Raw genomic sequence first — 22270 nt, 5'->3', positions numbered from 1 at the left:
AACTATATGTCAAAATTTCCCTTCTTGTATTTACGTTATTAATTAATTAATCTATTATTGTTTACTGTTGAAAAACCTTTTTATATTATTTTTTTATTGGCCGTAAACTAGCGTAAGCGACATTCCTCACCTGGATGTTCTAAAGTACAGCAGCACAGCGAGTTCCTGAACGCAACTGCAGTTAACGCGTGTTTTCACCAACCAACGCGGGATTGTGACGTTCACCACGCGGAAACTGTTTATGTAGCAGCTTGTTTTCGGGTTTAGCAGCGATTAAGAGCTGATTTTTCTCCTTTAAAACGTTTTAATAAGTAAATATCGGGATGGGGAAAGCGGATTTTCTCTCCCCTAAGGCGATAGCCAATCGGATAAAATCTAAAGGTCTCCAGAAGTTGAGGTGGTATTGTCAGATGTGTCAGAAACAATGTCGAGATGAGGTGAGAGGCTCGTTAAAATCGTCTTATTTGGTTAAAAAAATGTTAGTTACAGGTGATATTTTAACTATGTTTCTCTTTCCAGAATGGCTTTAAGTGTCACTGCATGTCGGAGTCCCACCAGAGGCAGCTGCTGCTCGCCTCAGAGGACCCCAACAAGTTCATGGACTATTTCTCCGAGTAAGTGCATTGATTTCACCTAAAATAAGTTTGTTAGCTGTAACTTTAGTTTATTCTGGTTGCAGGTTTGTTTACTTAATAATGTCAGCAACACAATGTTTGACAAACAGCAGGTTTTACCTACTATTATAAGCCCAATGAATAGAAATAAACCTAATTTCTGCTCCTTTTTTTTAGTTATTAAGGATTTTTTTTCAGATTATTCAGAGTTAAAAGGTAGTTTCTCTTTGAAAGGTTGCACTATAATCGTTTTATATTATCCAGTGGTGGAGTGGTCGGACGATACGGTTTTTAAGGCCGATGCCGATACCGATTATTTTGACATCAGTCTTAACCGATCCCCGATATGTGCTGCTGATAAAAATGACACAATGATAACAAATGTTAGTCTCAATTTAAACAAAAAAAAAGAAACATTCATGAACAAAACAAATATTCTTCTGCACATCTTCCTTTCCTTTTCGTATGTTGTTATAGGCTCAGATGAGTCAACATATTTGAAGTGTTTTTCTTTATCGGCGGATGCGGAAACAAGTAAAAAACGCAAATATCAACCGGCAGATGTTTTGGTCTACCTCAGTACTGCAGTAAAAGTACTAATATCACAATGCGAAATTACTCCACTGCAAGTAAAAGTCCTGCATTAAAAAAAGTAAAAGTATCAGCATTAAAATGTGTCTAAAGTATCAAAAGTAAAAGTACTTGCTATGCAGATTGGACCCACTCAGATCGTTTTATATATTATATTATATTATATTAGGGCTGCAACGATTATTTTCATTATCGATTAATCTGTCGATTATTTAAACGATTAATCGATTAGTTGTTTGGTCAATAAAATGTTGAAAAATATCAATCAGTGTTTCCCAAACCACAAGACGACGTCCTCAAATCTCTTGTTTTGTCCACAAACCAAAGAGAAATTCAGTTTATTGTCATAAAGGAACAAAGAAACCAGAAATATTCACATCGAAGAAGCTGAAATTAGAGAATTTGGACTTACTGTCTTTAAAAAAAACTGCTCAAACCAATTATTCGATTATCAAAATAGTTGACGATTAATTTAATATTTGATTATTGTCCGATTAATCGAATAATTGTTGCAGCTCTAAAAAATATTATTATTGATGCATTTATATAAGCAGTGTTTTAATTTTATAAAGACAGAGCTCATTTTAACGACTTAATATACTGTTATGATGTTTAATTTAATAAATCACTTTAAATCTGTCATGTTTTTCATGTTAAATCTCGCCCTGAAAAGTAAATAAAGCTGTCAGCTAAATGTTTAATTTATCTGCACTTTATTTAAATTCCTGCAATGTTTAATTACCCAGTTAAAGTCTAATTTCTCTGCAAATGGTTAATATTTTTAGCCAAAATTTTAATTTAAACTCTGCTTTATCATAGGTTAATTATTTATAAGTTAAGTTTTAATTTGTTTGTATGTTTAGTGTATGTTGTTAGTTGTAAACTACGGATGGTTGGAGTTCATTCTTGTTTCCTTTTTTCCTCCAGTGAGTTCAAAAGTGACTTTGTGGAGCTGCTCAGAAGACGTTTTGGTGAGTTAGAGATCATCCAGATGTTTACCAGCAGCTCTGATTAAGTAATAAAACTGATATGTGCAATTAGGGCTATATCGATATAAAAAATATATCGATATATCGCCAAAGTTTACAATGGTAAAAATGTGGGTTCTCAAGAAAAAGGTTGGGAACCACTGGTATACACAGCAAAATCTGTAGTGTTGTTTTTTCAGTGTTAATAATTTGATGATTTTGGAGTTGTTTTAACATTGTAGTGATCAAAAAGCTTCTGCCAGCGTTGTTACATGTTAACACCTGAGTTAGATTCACTTCAGCTGGAGTTGATTTTCAGATTTTGTGACTTGTATGTTCGGCTAAAGACAGAATGCACTTTTTAATGTATCGTAAAACAAAACAATGAATGTTAATTATCACACTAGTGAAAGGAAATAACATGATTTTAGGGTTAAAAATACACTTTAATGTGTCAAAGTAACACAATGTATGTTAAAAATGAACACTCAAAGTGAAAAGGAATAACACGATTTGGAGTTGAAAGTGCACTTATGTAGTGTCATAAACTTTAAATTTAACACTATTAAAGAGTTAAAATATTAACACTTTTCAAAGTGTAATTTTAACTCAGAAAGTAAAAAGTAAAAAGAAAGAATTTTAACTGTATAAACTCAGAAAAAGTGGTTAATTTAACACTCTGTGAGTTGAATTAACACTCCCGATTTTGCTGTGTAATTGACTATATCATGACATTAAAGGGCTATTTGATTGATTTGATTTGATGATTCCGTTTGTTTTTGTTTGTTTGTTTGTTTGTCTGCAGGGACGAAGCGAGTGCACAACAACATCGTCTACAATGAATACATCAGCGACAGAGAGCACGTCCACATGAACTCCACACAGTGGGAGACGCTCACCGACTTCACCAAGTGGCTGGGCAGAGAGGGTGAACTACAACTACACACTGACAACAAAACCTCACACAACACAAGCAAAACTCTGTACATCTCTTGCAAAATCAAACAATTCAAAACCCTTTTTTGCTTCAATGCATTACATACCATTTACTCAAGTTCTGTACTTAAGTGTAATTTTGAGCTACTTGTACTTTATTTGAGTATTTCCATTTTATGAAACTTTATACTTCTACATCACTACATTTTGGGTTAGGGTCACTTTCCAGATCGAAATTTAACACAAAAAAAAAAGAATATTTTTAAGTGGTTACGCATGTTAATTAATTAAACCACACAATTTTAGAGTGTTTTTTGGTATTTTTAGAGTATTTTAAGTGGTTAAAATGAGCCCTACCTGGACAGCAGTAAAATGCTGCTTGCATAAATGCATCACTAATAATAATAATCTAATAATATATTATTAGATTTATTATAGAAAACTTGCGGCCCGCGGGCCAATTGGGCCCTCGTGACGATATTTTGTGGCCCCCACCTTGATATGAAAGTTTAATGTGAGTTTTATATGAATGGCACTTTACCGTGTTGTGTGTGTTTAAAAATCAAATTACTTTTTTTGGTAATTTTGTGTCTTTTTTAATAATTTTGTCTTTTTTAGTAATTTGTGTCGTTTTTTGGTAATTTTGTGTCTTTTTCGGTAATTTTGTGTCTTTTTTGTTAATTTTGTGTTTTTTATAATAATTTTGTGTCTTTTTTAGTTATTTTGTGTACTTTTTTGGATCATGTTGTGTCTTTTTTTTAAATCATTTTGTGTCTTTTTTAAAATAATTTTGTGTCTTTTTTTGGTAATTCTGTGTCTTTTTAAAAAAAAAGGATTTTTTTTTTTTTCTGTCATTTTGTGTCTTTTTTTTTTTAGTCATGTCTTTTTTTGCTCATTTTGATACTGCCTCCAGGTAATTAGAGTTTGAGACCCCTGCTTTTGACCCTTGTTGTGCATCAAAGGGTTAATCGAGAATAAATGAAATGTTTGATAATAATAATAATAAGTTGCTGATTGTTCCTGCCAGGTTTGTGTAAAGTGGACGAGACCCCTAAAGGCTGGTACGTCCAGTACATCGACCGCGACCCGGAGACCATCCGGCGCCAAGAGGAGCAGGCGAGGAAGAAGAAGCAGGAGCTGGACGACGAGGAGAGGAGCGCCAAGTTCATCGAGGAGCAGGTCCGCAGGGGCCGCGACGGCAAGGAGGTCGACGTGAGTATCAGAGAGAGACGAGCTCATGGATTAAAGTTACCAAAAAAGACACAAAATTAATAAAAAAAGACACAAAATGACCCAAAAAAGACACAAAATGACCAAAAAAAGACACAAAATGACCAAAAAAGACACAAAATGACCAAAAAAAGACACAAAATGATTTGAAAAAAGACACAAAATGACCAAGAAAATACACAAAATTACTAAAAAAGATACAAAATCATTACAAAGAGACACAAAATTACCAAAAAAAGACACAAAATTACGAAGAAAAAAAAGGACACAAAATTACCCCCCAAAAAGACACAAAATTACCGAAAAAAGACACAAAATTACCATGTTACCAACTGTTGCAAAACAAAAGCAGCATGGCTAATTATGCACAGCGTCTCTGATGACATGAAACATCGTGATGGTGAATTTTAACTTTAATCCATGCAAGCTTCAGGGTCCCACAGTCTGATAAAAACACTGATGTCGTGTTCTGGATTTTACTCTGCAGGAAACTCCAGTTTACACAGAGCTGAAACGAGAGAGCGAAGAGGAAAAAGGTCAGTTTTTTTACTTGTAATCAGTCATATTTTTTATGCATTTATTTCCACTCACCCTCACGTGTTCCTCTGCAGTCGCTTTCAACCTGGGAGCCTCTTCGTCTGTCGCCGGTCCGTCCAAATCCAGGTACAAACGTCTTGTTGCTAATTCTACTTCCAAGCAACTACAGGTGCATCTCAATAAACTAGAGCAGGGAGGGGCAACTTAAATGCTGGAGGGGGCCACAGTTTTTCATCAACACTAGCACAGGGCCACATATAGGGCCGTGCACTTAACCAGATATGATGAAACTGTAATTTTAAATATGTTTACAGTGCAGTAACTTAACATATTTTATGCTAAAATGCATGTATAACAGTGTAAATAGGAATACAAAAGGTTTGAAGCAAATAAAAAACTGTGATTTCTTTTTTTTTTCAGTGCAAGAACAGCAGACCAACATTAATTGCAAGAAGTAATTTTGTGCATTTTTACACCGCACTTTTAAGATTTCATGCTCAAATGCATGTAGTTGTACTGAGGGCCACTTCAAGTGAGGGTGCGGGCTGTATGCGGCCCCTGGGCCTCCAGTTGCCCATCCCTGGTTTAGAATATCATAAAAAAAGTTTATTTATGTCAGTAATTCAATTCAAAAAGTGGAAATGTCACATTATATAGATCCATTACACACAGAATGAAACATTTCATGTCTTAATTTATTTAATTTCTTCTAATAATAATGATTATGGCTTACATTTAATGAAGACCTAAAATTCAGTGTCTCAAAAAAATGTAATATAGAAAAAAAAAAAATATGGAAATGTTGGCCTCTGAAAAGTATGTCCATCTATATGACTCAATACTTGGTTGGAGCTGTTTGACTTGAACTACTGGAAATGAACTTTTCCATAATATTCTAACGTATTAAGATGTATCTGTATAATTTACTGTGATTATGTTAAAAACTGTGCGTCAGTGACAAATAAGGGTTGGCAAGATGTCAAAAGAATGATAAATATTAAATACTTCATCCACCTACAGTGTATTTAAGTGGACTTATACATATAATTACTTTATTTTAAAAAACATTAAATTATTAGTTTTTTTGAGTATTCCTACATTTACACATTTTCGTCAATATTGAGCAGAACATATTCTAAAAACAAAAATTTTTTTCTAAAGTTTTGACAAATTATGTAAAATTTGTTCTATACCATAGTAGGGTTGTCACGATACTAAGATTTTCAACTCGATACCGATACTCAGGAAAATATTCGATACTCGATACCATTTTTGATACCACAAGGATGAAAAACAAAGAAAATTTAACCCCAAAATTTAACAGAAATATTTTTAACAACAAGAAAAATGCAACATGTAAAAATGAACAGAACCACAGGTTAAATATTTATAATAAAAAACAGTTGTGCAAAAAGAAACTGCAACTATGACAACAAGCTTCAGGTCTGAGGTAGTGCAAAAAATAAATAAATACAATAAACAATTAGAACAATATTTTAGATGCTGTGCACAATATTAGGCAAGCTTGATAAGTCGACTTTTTCTCTGCTTCATTCTGGGACTTAAAGAGAGAAAATAACACTTTTCATCGATACTTTTGAAAATGAGTATCGTATCCGGATACAACGTTTTAGTATCGATACTTTTTTGAGTATCGGTACTTTTGACAACCCTATACCATAGTGTAGCAATGTAAACGTGGATTGTATTATTCCTCATTTTAGTTCACATTTATTTCCCTGTATATAATCAGATTTTTATGGGGAAAAAAGTTGCTGATTACACCAACTGACACTGGGTTAGATGACATCATTGACCCTTGTGTCTTGCCGTAGCTCTGCTCTGAGTGCCGGCGCTCTCAAAGCCGCGGCGTCGTCGACCAAGAGGAAAGACACGAGTTCAGACACGAGAGGAGAGAAGAAGAAGAAATCAGCTCTGGAGGAGATCATAGAGGTAGAGGAGAGGAGTCGGCCTCGTGTGTTGGCATTCAGTCTGTTTTTAATCCAGCTGAAATGTTTGTTGTTGTTGTTGTTGTTCAGATGGAGGAGAAGAAGAAGAAGCAGTCGGTCAGAACGGATCACTGGCTGCAGCCGAACATCGTGGTCAAAGTCGTCACCAAGAGACTCGGAGAGAGATACCACAAGAAGAAGGCCGTCATCACGGTAACAGCACAATAACAACACAATGACTCTTGTTTACATGCAGGTTTGTTTACTAAATAGGGTCAGCAACACGATGTTTGACAAACAGCAGGTTTTACCCACTATTATAAGCCCAGTGAAGAGAAATACAACTTATTTCTGCTCTCTTCTTTTAGTTGTTAATGATAATTTTTTCACATTTCTGCGTGAATAAAAAGGTAATAATTAAATAATTAAAAGGTAATTGTTGCATTATAATCATTTTATATTATCCAGTGGTGGAAGAAGTATTCAGATCCTTTAATGCAGGGGTCTCAAACTCAAATTACCTGGGGGCCGCTGGAGGCAGTATCAAAATGACCAAAAAAATACACAAAATGACCAAAAAAAGACACAGAATTACCAAAAAAGGCACAAAATTATGTAAAAAAGACAAAAAATTACACAAAAAACACACAAAATGACCAAAAAAAACACACAAAATGACCAAAAAAAACATACAAAATGACAGAACAAAACTAAATTACTTTAAAAAGAAATAAAATGACCAAAAAAAGACAGAATTACCAAAAAAGACACAAAATTATTAAAAAGACACAAAACGACCAAAAAATACACAAAATTACTAAAAAAAAAAAAGGACACAGAATTATTCAAGAAAAAGACACAAAATTATTAAAAGACACAAAATTATTTTAAAAAAAGACACAAAATTACCCCAAAAAGTAATTAAAGGGACCTTCCACATGCAACAGGGTAAAGAGCCATTCATATAAAACTCACATTAAACGTTCATATCAAGGTGGGGGCCACAAAATATCGTCACAAGGGCCGCAATTGGCCCGCGGGCCACGAGTTTGAGACCCATGTATTAGCGGCATTAATTGGACTAAGAACAACAATATCGTTTGAGCTGTGCGTCCTGTTGTTGCAGGAGGTGCGAGACAAATACGGAGCCGTGGTGAAGCTGATCGACTCGGGAGACAAACTGAAACTGGACCAGAATCACCTGGAGACGGTGATCCCTGCACCAGGTAAAAAAAAACAACAACTCAACTCTTTAGACGACCTGCAGGAAGTCTCAGCTGCAGCTTTCTGCTCCTGCTCAGCTTCTTGTGGTGAAACTCCCTGCAGGTAAACGTGTCCTGATCCTGAACGGAGCGTACAGAGACACGGAGGCTCTGCTGGAGGGGATCGACGAGAAGAACTTCAGCGCCACGCTCACACTCGACTCCGTACGTACCATCACATTCTCCATTAGTTTTATCATCTATTGTACGGCTGTAAATGAAATATTAAATATTTTTAGCTGGCGGACTCGCCTGTTAAAAGTGAACAATAGGGCCGGGAAAGCATTACCACATTTCTACCATTAAAACCGGGGGCGCTGTTGCGTTATTCTACCATTAACCCTTAATAGGGCACTCATTTAAATGCTTGCAAATTCCTGAATTTCAACCCTAGAGAATATTGGAGGATATTACATACAGCCAGAATGTGTAAAAAAAACATATTTAGAGAAAAAAAGTTTACGAGATTAAAGTGGCAAATCTACGAGAAAAAATGTGCAGATTTTTGAGATTTAAAGTGGTGAATCGTCAATCGTTTTTCCCCACTATTGTCTCGTAAATCTGTGACTTTTTTTCTTGTAGATTTGCCACTTTAATCTAGTAAATTTGCAACCTCTTAAAAATTGTGCAGAAAAACTTTTGAAGCTTGCTTTAGCTGCTTTTGACTTTTGCCAAATAACTTCTGACACAGCAAACATTTAATTCTCGTGACTTAACATGCACATTGCTGAAGCTAAACACTTCAGTGTATTCACCTTCATGTAACATTTTTAATGGTTTTATATGATCAAGTGCTGATGTTGCAGCTGCAGCCGTCATTAAAGCTGTTCATTTATGGAACAAATTGGAGAAAGACTTAAAAACTTGCAATACCATTAACTTATTCAAAAAAGTACTTAAAAACAGGATGATTAATTTAGCTTCTTTCTTTTCTCTCTTGTGACTGCTTATTTATTTTATTAATAAATAACAGATTGTACATTTCTAATTTTTAAATTAACTTGACGTAATAAGCTGCTTCAGCCTTTTCGGTCCAAATGTCTATTATCAATTTTCTTTCTCTGTTTACTTATTGTTTACTTTGATCAATGTTTTTTTTTTCTGGTTTGTTACTTCTGTTTTAATGACGTGTATTGACCGAAATAAACGGATATCCTTCTCGTCCTCAGGGTCAGCAGAAGGGGAAGAGAGTGGACGTGGCCTACGAGGATTTCTCTAAACTGGCCTGAACCATCCGCCTCCCCGTCTTCTTCCTCAGGGACTCTACTGTGTCAGAGATATTTCCCCAGTGTTCCCCTGTACATAAACACCGTCCCACAGCCACTCACCACAGAGAAACTCAGAGCAGTGTGTTCAATCAGTTATTTTTCTTTATTTTGTATGAATATTCAAATTAATCTTGACATTGCAGATGTAAATTTTTGTCCAAATAAATTCAAGAAAAATGACTTCTGGAGGGGGTTTCTTTTTCTTTGGGAAAATAATTACAGAAAGATGAAACACCAGTGGGGATAAAAGCTGTCTTCTTGATTTTCACTCACTGTTATTTTACTGTAAATGTGTGTTAGTAGCAGCGTGGGGTACTTGAACGCGTCTCCGGCTGCTCAGAGCGTCTGCAGGAAGCTGTTCAGGTCGGGGACGATGTAGTCGGTGTAGTGGCCGTCGATGAAGCCCTTCCCGCTGTTGTGTACGAACCAGCAGTAGATGCTGGAGCCGCGCCTCTTATCGCGCCTGTAGTCCTTCTGCCAGCCTCTAAAACACACACACACACACACACATACATATGGGTTTGTGGTTTTGTAAACACACAAAATAACCACAAAAAAAATACAAAAAAAAAAGACAAAAAATGACCATTTACCAATTATTTTAAAAAAGACATAAAATGACCCCAAAAAAGACACAAAATGACTGAAAAAGAAACAAATATACAAAAAATTACTGAAAAATACTAAATTACTTAAAAAAAGACACAAAATGACAAAAAAGACATTTATTTTAAAAAGACACAAAATGACCAAGAAAAGACAGAATTACCAAAAAAGACACAAAATTATTTAAAAAAGACAAAAAAATTACCAAAAAAAGACACAAAATTACCACAAAAAAAAATACACAAAATTATTTTAAAAAGATACAAAATTACCAAAAATAGTTATTAAAGGAACCTTCCACACACAATATATAAACTCACATTAAACTTTCATATCAAGGTGGGGGCCACAAAATATCGTCATGTGGGCCGCAATTGGCCCGCATTTTGAGACCCATGGTGTAAATAATGGCCCCATTTAGAAGAAAATAGAAGATAAAGAATCGTATGATTTGGGGCGGGGCTACCTTTGATTGACAGGTCACTAACAAGGCAAGACGTCATCAGGAGAGAAGCAGAACAATGCGTATCCACGGCAACGTATCAAAGTTATATATAACGTTATATAGATATAAAAAAGGACATTTAGCGGTTTGGTCTCATAACTTTGACCCTTTCACTGTATTTTCACTTAATGACAGTTTATTTGAACGTTTTGTTCATTAAATGTCTTGTTCAGCGTTTGGTTGGACTAACAGACGCTCCAAGGAGTCGCTGCTCAGTTTTCTGAGGTCAGTAACATACATTTTGTTTTTGTTTTTTGCTAGCCAAAACTAGCATCCCAGTTAATGCTCCAGTTAATGCTAACATGAATTAGCAGCAGCTTCTCTCAGTCAGGTTGAGGTGTAGAGAGGCGACGAGTATAACGCTGAACTCGATGCTTCCAACGGGCCACAATCCATTATTTATATACAGTCTATGGTTCAGAAATGAGCTGTGTCTGAGTGGAGACGTACCTGGTGACTGACAGCCTGTTGCCCTTCACCTCCATCGTGGCCTCCTTCTTCAGGGGGTCGACTCCTTGGTGCAGGTCGTACACGCTCACCTCAGGCTCTCTGGAGAACTGCCCTGAGAGGACACACACACACACACACACACACATATTTCAGCTTCTGTGGTTCAATTTTTGTGCAGCTTATGTCGTTTTCATCATCAGCGGCACCGACAGAAACCACGTCATCTCGTCACAAGACGGGAAAACTATCTCAGTTTGGGTTTTAGTGGATAGTAGAACGTTTTTCTTTTTTTCAACAAGAATGAAAACTTATGCAAAACTTTACAAAAGTACCACTCAAATCCATAATAAAAGATAATCTCCAACATACCTTGAATGCCCTGAAACTTGGAATGTAAATCACATTCATCATTCTTTTAATTTTATTTATTTAGCCCAGAATCGCCAATCACAGATTTGCCTTCACCCTTGTGTTGTCTTCGGGGTCAAAAATGACCCGCCACTGTGTTTAACAGCAGAGGAAACCACCTTCATGATCTTTTTTCAACTTGAAATTTGATGATTTTTCCTAGAATGACCCCAACATGAGAAAAAGTAAAAAAAATTGCCTTTGTTCATAAATCCATGAAAGCTGTACACCAGCAGGGTACATTTCTTGTCCTAGGGGCCATTTTTAAACCAAGGGCTATAAAATAATTTTCATAACACAAAAACCTTGCATGCAGGTGGGCACAAACACATGCACGCCAACTAAAAACATGTTTACATCTATCCATGATCAAAACAAACCCCTACTTTATTAAAACACTAAACCAATTATGACCAATTATTATTAAGTGTGTTGTAATAAAAGCGAGTGGATTCCACTGATTAAATCCAGTTTTTCTGCAATGTAAAGAGAGAAAACCTCGATATTCACACAGTTTGTGTTGAATGACTTATGATTGTGTTGTTTCTTCACACTAAATAGATTTGGGTTTTAAAATGCAATAAAGCGGCTTTATTTAAGGGGTTTAGTGAAGACAGGAATAAAGTCGAAAATATTTGATTAATTACGAGAATAAAGTTGTAAATATTCAATTAATTATGAGAATAAAGTCCTAAATATTTAATAAATTAGGTTAGCAGACTTTATTCTCGTAATTCATTTTTTTTCTTCTAAATGTGGCCCTCATACTCCGTCGTAAAGTATAAAGTTACATAAAATGGAAATATTTAGTAGTTAGTTACATTCCAACACTGCTGTATAAATATAACTGGGGCTGGTTTTACAAAGATATTTATTAGAGGACTGAGATACTTTTAGCCGCTTGTCTAGGAGAGTAAAGAGACGTACCTATGAGTCCGTGGACCAGTGGCGAGTACTGGTTCTCGGTGGGAATGTAGATACCGAGGAAGTCCACGTTGACCGGATGTTTCTTCCACACACGGTGAAGCAACACCATCACCTGGATGTTATTATTTATTACCACGGAGACGTGAGAGTCCTTCACGATGGAAATCCTCACGCTGAAACACAGAAACATGGCAGCATGAGACAAACAATGACCCCTGGTGTGGAGGTAAAAAGGTGTTGGGGGTGTAGGAGGTGTTGGTGGCGTTGGAGGTGTTGGGGGTGTTGGAGATGTTGGGGGTGTTGGAGGTGTTGGTGGTGTTGGTGGTGTTGGAGGTGTTGGGGGTGTTGGTGGTGTTGGGGGTGTTGGTGGTGTTAGAGGTGTTGGGGGTGTTGGTGGTGTTGGGGGTGTTGGTGGTGTTGGAGGTGTTGGGGGTGTTGGTGGTGTTAGAGGTGTTGGGGGTGGTGGGGGTGTTGGAGGTGTTGGGGGTGTTGGAGGTGTTGGAGGTGTTGGAGGTTTTGGATGTGTTGGGCGTGTTGGGGGTGTTGGAAGTGTTGGTGTTGGGGGTGTTGGAGGTGTTGGGGGTGTTGGAGGTGTTGGGGGTGTTAGAGGTGTTGGGGGTGTTAGAAGTGTTGGGGTGTTGGAGGTGTATGGGGTGTTGGAGGTGTTGGGGGTGTTAGAGGTGATGGAGGTGTTGGGGGTGTTGTTGGTGTTGGAGGTGTTGGTGGTGTTGGTGGTGTTGGGGGTGTTGGAAGTGTTGGTGTTGGAGGTGTTGGTGGTGTTGGAGGTGTTGGGGGTGTTGGAAGTGTTGGTGTTGGAGGTGTTGGGGGTGTTGGAGGTGTTGGTGGTGTTGGAGGTTACCCGTCCTGTGTGATGTCGGCCGTGGCGCTCCAGGTGAACGAGTGGTTGCTGCTGCCGTCGCTCATGGCGATGTGGTCGGTGCCGACGGTAACGCTGACGCCGTCCGGCTGGTAGTAGACGGAGATGGTGCCGAAGTAGGTGCTCCGTTTGCTTTGGAGCTTCTGTTTGGAGCCGACCAGCTGACCGTTCACCACCAAACCTGCAGGACAGAAGAAGAGCAGCAGCAACCCGTCAGAACGTTTTCATTTTATCTGGACGGTCCAGTTAAAAACCAAAGCTTAAAACTTTTATCATCAGGGTAAGAGGTAAAAGTGTTTTTTTAACATCTTTTGACACCTGATGTCAGTCGTTTCACACTTTTTTTGCTCAGAGTTACATGAAAAGATTAAAAACCCAACTGTTAATTAGTTAACTGAAGGGAAGCTCTCTCATTCATATGATGTTTTAACCAGAGCCGGCTCAAGCCTCCATGGGGACGGTCCAGTTAAAAACCAAAGCTTAAAACTTTTATCATCAGGGTAAGAGGTAAAAGTGTTTTTTTAACATCTTTTGACACCTGATGTCAGTCGTTTCACACTTTTTTTGCTCAGAGTTACATGAAAAGATTAAAAACCCAACTGTTAATTAGTTAACTGAAGGGAAGCTCTCTCATTCATATGATGTTTTAACCAGAGCCGGCTCAAGCCTCCATGGGGGCATAAGCAGAATTCGATTTTGGGCCCTCTATTTCTGTCAAAAATATTGATTGTTAATAACACGTTAATAACATAAATAATACCAATGCAATAATAATATAAATAATACCAATAAATGAATGATGTCCAGGGTGTCACATATGGCTTTTCATCTCAAAATGTAGCACAAGAGCGACCTGGGGTTGTATAAAAAAATCTATTTATATATATGATATATATATATATATATATATATATATATACAAATCATCACTAATACATCCAAAAAATAAAAAAAAAACTATTACATTTTTGGGTAATTGCTCTTGGGTGCCCCCTAGTGGCCACGGGACCCTAAGCAGTCGCTTAGTTCCCTTATGCCTTGGGCCGGCTCTGGTTTTAACCAATTTAGTATGTAGTGTGGTACCTGTTCCGCTGTCAGACACCAGGTTGAGGACGTGTCCCGGTTTAGAGTCGATGTTGAAGCAGACGTCCATGTTGCTGCTGGGCAGGTGGACGATGAAGTGAGGGTCGTTATCCACTGAAGAGAGACGCTGAGCTCGTCACACGTTCACGATTAACACTGCAGCTCTAAACGTGTTCAGGATTCTATCTAAAGTGTGTGTGTGTCTGTGTGTGTGTGTGTGTGTGTGTGTGTGTGTGTGTGTGTGTTCTTGCACTTCCTACATAGTGAGGGCCGGAACACGTTTTTAACCAACAGAGTGAGGACATTTTTGCAAAGTGAGGACATTTCGGCCGGTCCTCAATTCTTTAAAGGCTTTTTTGAGATTTCAGACTTTGTTTTAAGGGTTAAAGGTTACATGATAATGATAATTAACTGAAACTGTATTGTGTGGTTACAAAACTAACTAAAATTATAGTGAAAATGTCCTTCGTTTTCATCTTTTTTCATACATAATGAAGATGGATAAGACAAAGGAAATAAAGGCAAAATTTACTGTGACCTCTTTTAATCTCCCACCCAGCAAAAATACCCCATTACAAAAAAACTAAAACTAATAAAAACTAAACTAAAACTAAAGCATTTCAAAAAAATAAATACTAAACTAAAACTAGCAAACTAACTCTAAAAAATAATTAAAACTAACTGAATTTAAAAACAAAATTGAAATTAAAACTAATGAAAAATCCAAAACTATTATAACCTTGCTAGGGAATTCACTGTTCCAATGAGGGTCCTCACAAAGATAGAAGTACAAGAATGTGTGTGTGCGTGTGTGTGTGTGTGTGTGTGTGTGTGTGTGTGTGTGTGTGTGTGTGTGTGTGTTACCTAGGTTGACCGTTTGGGGCAGGGCGTACTCCTCAGGGCCCTTCGCAGCCTGACTCGGGGGGGGCGTGGTGGTAATCTGGACCCAGGGGGGAGGCTGGTAGACCACACGCACCGGAGCCAGACCAGCAGACGCCGAGCCTCCTCCTGCTCCTCCTGCAACACACACACACACACACACACACACACACGTAATATAACCCAGCTGTCAATTAAATTAAATATAATATTATTATTATATTATATTATTTATTTTATTTATTTACTTATTTTTAATGTATTATTATCATTGTTATTTATATATTATTATTTATTTTATTATTATTATTATTATCACTGATTCCATTAAGGACAGTATCTACAGTATCCTGGTATCTTTTACAAATAAATAATAATTAATTGCATGTATATTTGTATGCATTATATTATTTCAATTTTTATTAATTTGACTTTTATCTTATTATTGTGGCCAATTCTCTCATTTTTATTATTCTTATTCTATAAGTCTTTTTTATTATATTTTTATGTTTTACATTTATTGTCTTTGGATTGTCCAATATTCATCATTTTCCAATAATTTAAAATAAGATTTATTATTATTATTATTGTTGTTGTTGTTGTTGTTGTTGTTGTTGTTATACACTAATAATAATAATAATATAATGTTTATAATCATTATCATTATGTTGCTTTTTATTATAATTTGAATTATTATTCATTTTTTTATTTAACATTTGCCAAAACATGATAATTATCATGATGACATGATAAATATTTTTCATTTATTTATTTATTTATTTATTTATTTTCTCTAATTTATATTGTGTATGTGATAATGATTTTAACCACATTGCCCGGTCATATATGACTCTTTCATGACGAGGTGTCCTGCAATTATAATGACATAATGTTTCTGCCTTTTGAAGACAAAATATGTCCAAAAACCTGAACAGACTTAGACCTAAAGGAGCCATCCTGGTGTGAGGAGGTACCTGAGCAGCAGCCGTGCTTGGGGTCCTTCGGCGTGTCGGCCAGCAGCCTCTCCGTGGCGTCCTCGCTCTCCACCAGCAGTGCCGTGAGCGGCGTGACGAACTGATGCTCCACGGCGAGCGCCATGATGCGCTGCGTGATCTTCCTCTTCTTGGCGGCTGTTGGAGCCAAAGACCTGCAGGAGAGAAACACTGCAGCCGTCAAACACTGGCAGCCAAGAAAATAAGCATCATAATGCTTCTTCATACTTTATTTAGTTTTTTATTCATGTTAAGACACTTTAAGCTAATTTATTTGCATTAATTTCCAATTAAAACTATTGTGTCTTAAAAGCCCCCAAATCAAGGTGCTATCAATCAAAAAAGAGTTTAATCATTATTGTTATTAAAATAGATTTTTTAAAATTGTATTCATTTATTTTTTATTATTATAATTATATTTATTATTATTTCTTTTTTTCTTCTTAGGTAAAATATTTTTTTACATGTGTTTGAGAACACTGAAGATAAAAAAAAAATCTTATTTTTACAGCCCACAAGTTTTTTGTTCAATGCAAGAAAACACAAATTTTAAATTTTAATTTAAATAAGAAAACAAGACTTGATTAATCAATTGTAGATAATTATATATTCCAGAGTATTGCATTCATACATATTATATTATTATATATTATAGCTGGGTTACTCATTGGCCCATAATGCCAGTACTGACACTCTGGAAATCATGTTTTTTTATTTATTTTATTTTATTTTATTTATTTATTTATTTTTAACATAACATAGATTTCACTACTGCTGAGGTGGTTTTTTCATCTTTTTTTGTTGGCATATCTTCCCTCTTTGACTCCTCTCTTATTTCTCCTTAATTACCGGGGTACGAGGAGATATGGATGTTGATGTTGGTGCATTAGGAGAAATCAATGAAAAATAGAAGAGAAATTTAAATTTAACGTTGCTGCATAAGGTCCAGTGTTCCAGGTCGACCTGCCATGTTTCATAAGTTTCTCTCGGCGTGCTCCTCTCACCTCTCAGAGATCAGCTGCTTGACGGTGATGTAAGCCCACATTTGTCTGGCGAAACCAGTGAAGGAGTGCTGCTGCTTGGCCAGCTCCTGGTCCAGCTCCGAGGTGTCGCTCTCCGTCTCCAAGGTGATGTCCAGACGGGCCTGCAGGACCAGAAGGGACGCTGGTCATTCTGGATCCTGTTTCTCCCCTTTATTCATGAGCTTAAATCCTCAATTTCTGATCATGCATTCATGCGTTTTCCAAATTTGGATGATTAGAACGGGGCTGAACTCAGGCTGTCTTAAATCTCGTAAACTTTTTTCTCAAAATATTACCCCCCTCGCCCGGGTCCGCATGTTTTTTTTACACATTCTGGCTGTATGTAATATCCTCCAATATTCTCTAGGGTTGAAATTTTGAATTTACAAGTATTTCAATGAGTGTCCTATTAAGGGTTAAACTGCACTGATGCACTCTGCCGAAAACTACGCTTGTTTTCTTCTACTTGAATCCTTAAGGCACTTTATCACATTTTCATCACTAGAAATGCACCAAAAAGGGCATTTTTGCAGCGTTTTTTCACACATGGGACCAAGGGAAGCTGTCAGACGGCAACCTCCGTGTCTGAGCAGGGAGGCAAACCAGGAAGAGCTGCATTCTACTGAAAATTCCAGCAGGGGGTGCTAAGTTTGGCTGCAAAAAAGATCTGCCCATTCATTTCAGTGCAAAATAAGAAAACTTCTAACTTGATTTATTACCTCAGAAAATTTTTTAGGACAACACTATGGTCTCAATCACTAGTAAAAAATCTTCTTCAAGACAATTTGATGTCAATAGTTCTAATAATGGCCCCATTTAGAAGAAAATAGAAGATAAAGAATCGTATGATTTGGGGCGGGGCTACCTTTGATTGACAGGTCACTGACAAGGCGAGCCGTCACCAGGAGAGAAGCAGAGCAATGCGTATCCACGGCAACGTGTCAATAAAGTTATATATAATGTTACATAGATAGAAAAGAGGACGTTTAGCGGTTTGGTCTCATAGCTTTGACCCTTTCACTGTATTTTCACTTAATGACAGTTTATTTGTACGTTTTGTTCATTAAATGTCTTGTTCAGCGTTTGGTTGGACTAACAGACACTCCAAGGAGTCGCTGCTCAGTTTTCTGAGGTCAGTAACGAACATTTTGTTTTTGTTTTTTGCTAGCCAAAATGAACATCCCACATAAACAGTCTATGGTAGCTGTCCCCTCCCCTAAAATGCTGAATTTTTAAGTAATTCTTGTCAACCTAAAGAAGGACAACTCTATATTGTGTATTTCACACAAAACAGGAAAGGAAAAGTGTGAACAAACCTGCCACAGGAACCAAACCCCCAGAGTTGGTTTGTTAACTCCTCCCAGGTGGAAACACTGGTTGGTTTAGTGCTTTATACTCACAGCGGAGGCCGTGGTGAAGCTGGTCAGCGTGTTGCTGTCAGACGGCAGCACCTTCCCGGCCACCACCAGCTCTGAGCCGCTGAAGTATTTATCGAATCGGTTGTGTGTGACGTCGGACACGGAGTCCTCGGGGAACTGGATGGTGATCCTCCTCAGCAGAGGAGACGAGACCTGGCTGTAAAACGTCTGCAGGGGGAGAAGAGGATCAAGACATCAAGACTCAGGGGAATGTAGAAGATACTGAACATATTAAAATGCATCAAAATGCAACTAAACTCTGATCTCTGCATGTCAGAGGAAAACAGCCAAATGTTGTGCAAGGTAAGCAAGAAAGCACTCATTTCTGAGTGGTTCTTAATAGAAATTCCCAACCGTTTTCTATCATTGACGACCAGTGTTGGTTATAATAATATTACTTTTCTTATTTTAACTTGGCTCTTACCTGAACGATTTTTAGAGATTTTTCTGCTCATGCATCTTAGTGTTATTACATCTTCTCTTTTATTCATTTATTTATTTGCTACTATTTATTACTCTATTTCTCTCTCTCTCTCTCTCTCTCTCTCTACTAGAGCTAGAGCACTAGAGCATGATAATATATGTCTCTCTCTCTCTCACTATATATATATATATATATATATATATATAGAGAGAGAGAGAGAGAGAGAGAGATATTATCATGCTCTAGTTCTTAATTATTTATTTATTGTTTTATCTTTTTTATCTAGCTTTTTATTTCATAAGATAGATAGATAGATAGATAGATAGATAGATAGATAGATAGATTTATAGATAGATAGATAGATAGATAGATAGATAGATAGATAGATAGATAGATAGATAGATAGATTTATAGATAGATAGATAGATAGATAGATAGATAGATAGATAGATAGATAGATAGATAGATAGATAGATAGATATGTTTGTTTCTATGTTTCGTTATTTTTTATTATTATTATTTTGTCCTTTTTTTATGTAAAGCGCTTTGTGTTGCATCTCTCTTGTATGAAAAGTGCTATAAAAATAAAGTCTGATTGATTGATTGATTGATTGATTGATTGATTGATTGATTGATTGATTGATTGATTGATTGATTGATTGATTGATTGATTGATTGATTACTCTCTGCTCAGACTAATCATGACATTATTTTTCTGTTACAACGAACAAAATTGCTAATTCATCAGGAAAGGTTTTTCTCAGTTTTTCGTACCCGCAGCTGTTCTGCAGCGTCGTGGTTGGCGTAGATCCTCTGAGCCACGCCCCTGTTCTCCGTGGCGATACGCTCCAGGAAGTCGTAGTCCACGTCGAAGCCGATGCCGAGCGAGAAGAGAGAGAACTCCTCCCTCATCACCCGCTTCACGTTCTTCTGGATGGTGCTCAGCTTGATCTCACCTGCACAAACCAACACCACATATTACTGACCAAAGAACTAAAGAAATAAGGCTTTCTATTGTCTTACATGTGTTTTTTACATTCTAGTTTATTCTATTGAGCCGTTTTTTAACATTATACCATTGTTAAGAAGTTGTATTTTGCTCCTCATTTGACATTTTTCTCCTTTTATTTCCATACACTCTCCCTTCTTCTGGATGAATAATCTGCTAGCAGTAGAATTTAGCTGATTATTTTGAGATTTTTTTAGATATGTCATTTTTTTGAGAAAGTAAGACAATCATTTAGATACTACAACATTATTTCGGGAAGTCATTATAATAACTTACAATGGGCTTACATACTAACCTAACAGTAGAATTCAGCATTCATTATTTTGAGAATTTTTCATTTTTTCATTTATGTATATATTTTTTTCCAATACAAAGTCATTATTTTAAGACACTAAGTCATTATTTTTTGTCTTTCTCATCACAAGGTTTCACTAGTTTACATTGTATTTTCTTTTTTTTCTTCTACTGCCTCCACATGAAGCTGCCAGTAGAAGTGGACTTACCCACAGTGGGGTCTCCGTCAGACACCAGGATGATCATGGAGACGGAGCGAGGGTCGATGAGCCCCTGGTTGGACGCCCTCACCAGCATCTGGACGGCTCTCATCAGAGCCTCGTTGATGTTTGTACCTGGAGTCAGTAAAATAAAGTCAATAAGAGACGGATGTTTATGTTCAGCAGGTTAAAGAATATTACCGTGTTGAATAGCTCCGCTTGCTGTTTCACGGAGGGTGGAACTCCCATTTTTGTTTGCCCATGGTGCCAACCAGGCTACATAATACAACTGTCTGTCTATATCATTATTAACTTACAAGTCAATTTGCAAAGAAGCACAGCTGAAGACGCTAACAAAGTTAGAGACAATGAAAGTGCAAACCCCGCGAAAAATGTGCTTAACTTTTGTGTCTTCACACAAAACGCCATTTAAAAAAAGATGACATAACGTTATATTTATATGGGTATCGAAAATTATTATTGTTCTTTTTTTTTCCATTCTGACCTCCTCAGTGTGTAACAGTCAGCTTCAAGCCAGAGACTCCTTGTAAAGTAATAACTTGCTACTTTGGGATTTGTCAGAAAAGACACAAAATTACCCAATAAATAATCAAATTGACCACAAAATGACAAAAAGACACAAAATGACCCAAAAAAGACACAAAATGACAAAAAAGACATAAAATGGCCCAAAAAAGAAACAAAATGACCATAAAATTACCACAAACAGACACAAATTGACCAAAAAGACACAAATTGACTAAAAAAGACACAAAATGACCAAAAAATGACCAAAAAAAGGAAACAAAATGACCAGAAAAGACAAAATGACCACAAAATTACTAAAAAAAGTGGCCTATGTGGCCTCTGCCTGGAGACGGCCCTGGTCTCTCACCTCCGTTGGGTTTGATGTTCTGGATGTACTTCTTGGCGTCTGCGACCTGGATGGAGGAGCCGGCGACCAGCTCCTCGCTCCAGCAGCGCACGTTGTGGTTGAAGTCGATGATGCTGAAGTGGTCGTCGATGGTCAGGTCGTCCAGGATCGCCTGCATGGCCGCCACCGTCTGAGAGATAAACACAGTCTGCAGAATGACCACACGGTGGCGAGCTCCTCCCACATTACTGCTCATGTGTTGGTCGTGCCCGATGCTGTTCAGTTTCTGGCTTTCTATCTTTGAGGCATTCTCTGGAATATGAGGGGAAACAGTGCACCCATCTCTGCTGATTTCACTACTCTGGGTGCCACTTTTTCTGGGAACCAGCTAGGCATGATGGCCTTCTGCTCCTTGTTGGAGACTTCTCCTGTTTAAATGGAAAGATGCTTCCCCAACATATGACCAGGGGATGAGGGAGGTCATGAGTCATGTTCACTTAGAAAAAAATAGATTTACTGTAAGAGGAACCCCCAGGAAATTCTATGTCATTTGGCAGCCATTTATGTCCTTTGTTGAAAGCATGGCAGCTACTAACATTTCTATGTAACCCAAATGTAGATATGTTTTGTTTTTTGTTTTGTTTTTGTTTTTTCTTTTCTCTCTCCGTTGTGATTTCCTTTTTTATTTACCTAGTCTGTGCATGTGTCGGTATCTGGATGTATTGAACTTTGCTTGGGGTCTTGGGTGTTTTGAGGGGTCAAAGTGCACAAAGCTGCAGGTAAACAAACAGCTTACTTGCTTCATCTTGACTCCCCACATGGATCCGCTGACGTCGATGACAAACACGATGTTTTTAGGAAGAGGAGAGAGGTTGGAGGGAGCGAAGAACTGGACAAAGTGTCCGTCTGACACCTGGAGGAGACACACACACAGAGAAGGTTCATCT

The 22270-nt window shown here is 37.2% G+C and overlaps 2 protein-coding genes and 1 long non-coding RNA gene across 3 annotated transcripts in view; 2 read left to right on the top strand and 1 right to left on the bottom strand.

Annotated features, from left to right (window-relative positions):
• The first annotated feature begins 49 nt into the window (after positions 1–49).
• Positions 50–9395, top strand: kin (Kin17 DNA and RNA binding protein). The gene is made up of 12 exons (XM_059325792.1): positions 50–437; positions 520–614; positions 2133–2176; positions 2979–3101; positions 4137–4321; positions 4827–4875; positions 4951–5002; positions 6712–6829; positions 6916–7038; positions 7952–8051; positions 8152–8252; positions 9257–9395. The coding sequence occupies exons 1-12, from the start codon at positions 324–326 to the stop codon at positions 9314–9316; spliced, it is 1164 nt and encodes a 387-aa protein (XP_059181775.1). The 5' UTR covers positions 50–323; the 3' UTR covers positions 9317–9395.
• Positions 9396–9552: 157 nt separating this feature from the next.
• itih2 (inter-alpha-trypsin inhibitor heavy chain 2) overlaps positions 9553–22270 on the bottom strand; it is a 21742-nt gene continuing 9024 nt past the window's right edge. The window contains exons 9-21 of the mRNA XM_059325791.1: positions 22120–22236; positions 21345–21513; positions 20459–20584; positions 19721–19902; positions 18505–18690; positions 17087–17226; positions 16065–16237; positions 15076–15228; positions 14212–14325; positions 13111–13309; positions 12252–12424; positions 10917–11028; positions 9553–9839 (exon numbers count right to left, since the gene is read on the bottom strand). Coding sequence (XP_059181774.1) covers positions 9692–9839; positions 10917–11028; positions 12252–12424; positions 13111–13309; positions 14212–14325; positions 15076–15228; positions 16065–16237; positions 17087–17226; positions 18505–18690; positions 19721–19902; positions 20459–20584; positions 21345–21513; positions 22120–22236 — 1992 coding nt within the window. The 3' untranslated portion in view covers positions 9553–9691. The remainder of the gene's footprint in view (positions 9840–10916; positions 11029–12251; positions 12425–13110; positions 13310–14211; positions 14326–15075; positions 15229–16064; positions 16238–17086; positions 17227–18504; positions 18691–19720; positions 19903–20458; positions 20585–21344; positions 21514–22119; positions 22237–22270) is intronic.
• LOC131960551 (uncharacterized) lies at positions 11046–11630 on the top strand. Its single transcript, XR_009389701.1, has 2 exons — positions 11046–11527; positions 11580–11630. It is a non-coding gene; the product is annotated as an uncharacterized LOC131960551 (long non-coding RNA).

Source organism: Centropristis striata, chromosome 22 (assembly GCF_030273125.1).
Source record: "Centropristis striata isolate RG_2023a ecotype Rhode Island chromosome 22, C.striata_1.0, whole genome shotgun sequence".
Lineage (NCBI taxonomy): Eukaryota > Metazoa > Chordata > Actinopteri > Perciformes > Serranidae > Centropristis > Centropristis striata.
This window is presented reverse-complemented; position numbering and strand designations above follow the sequence as displayed.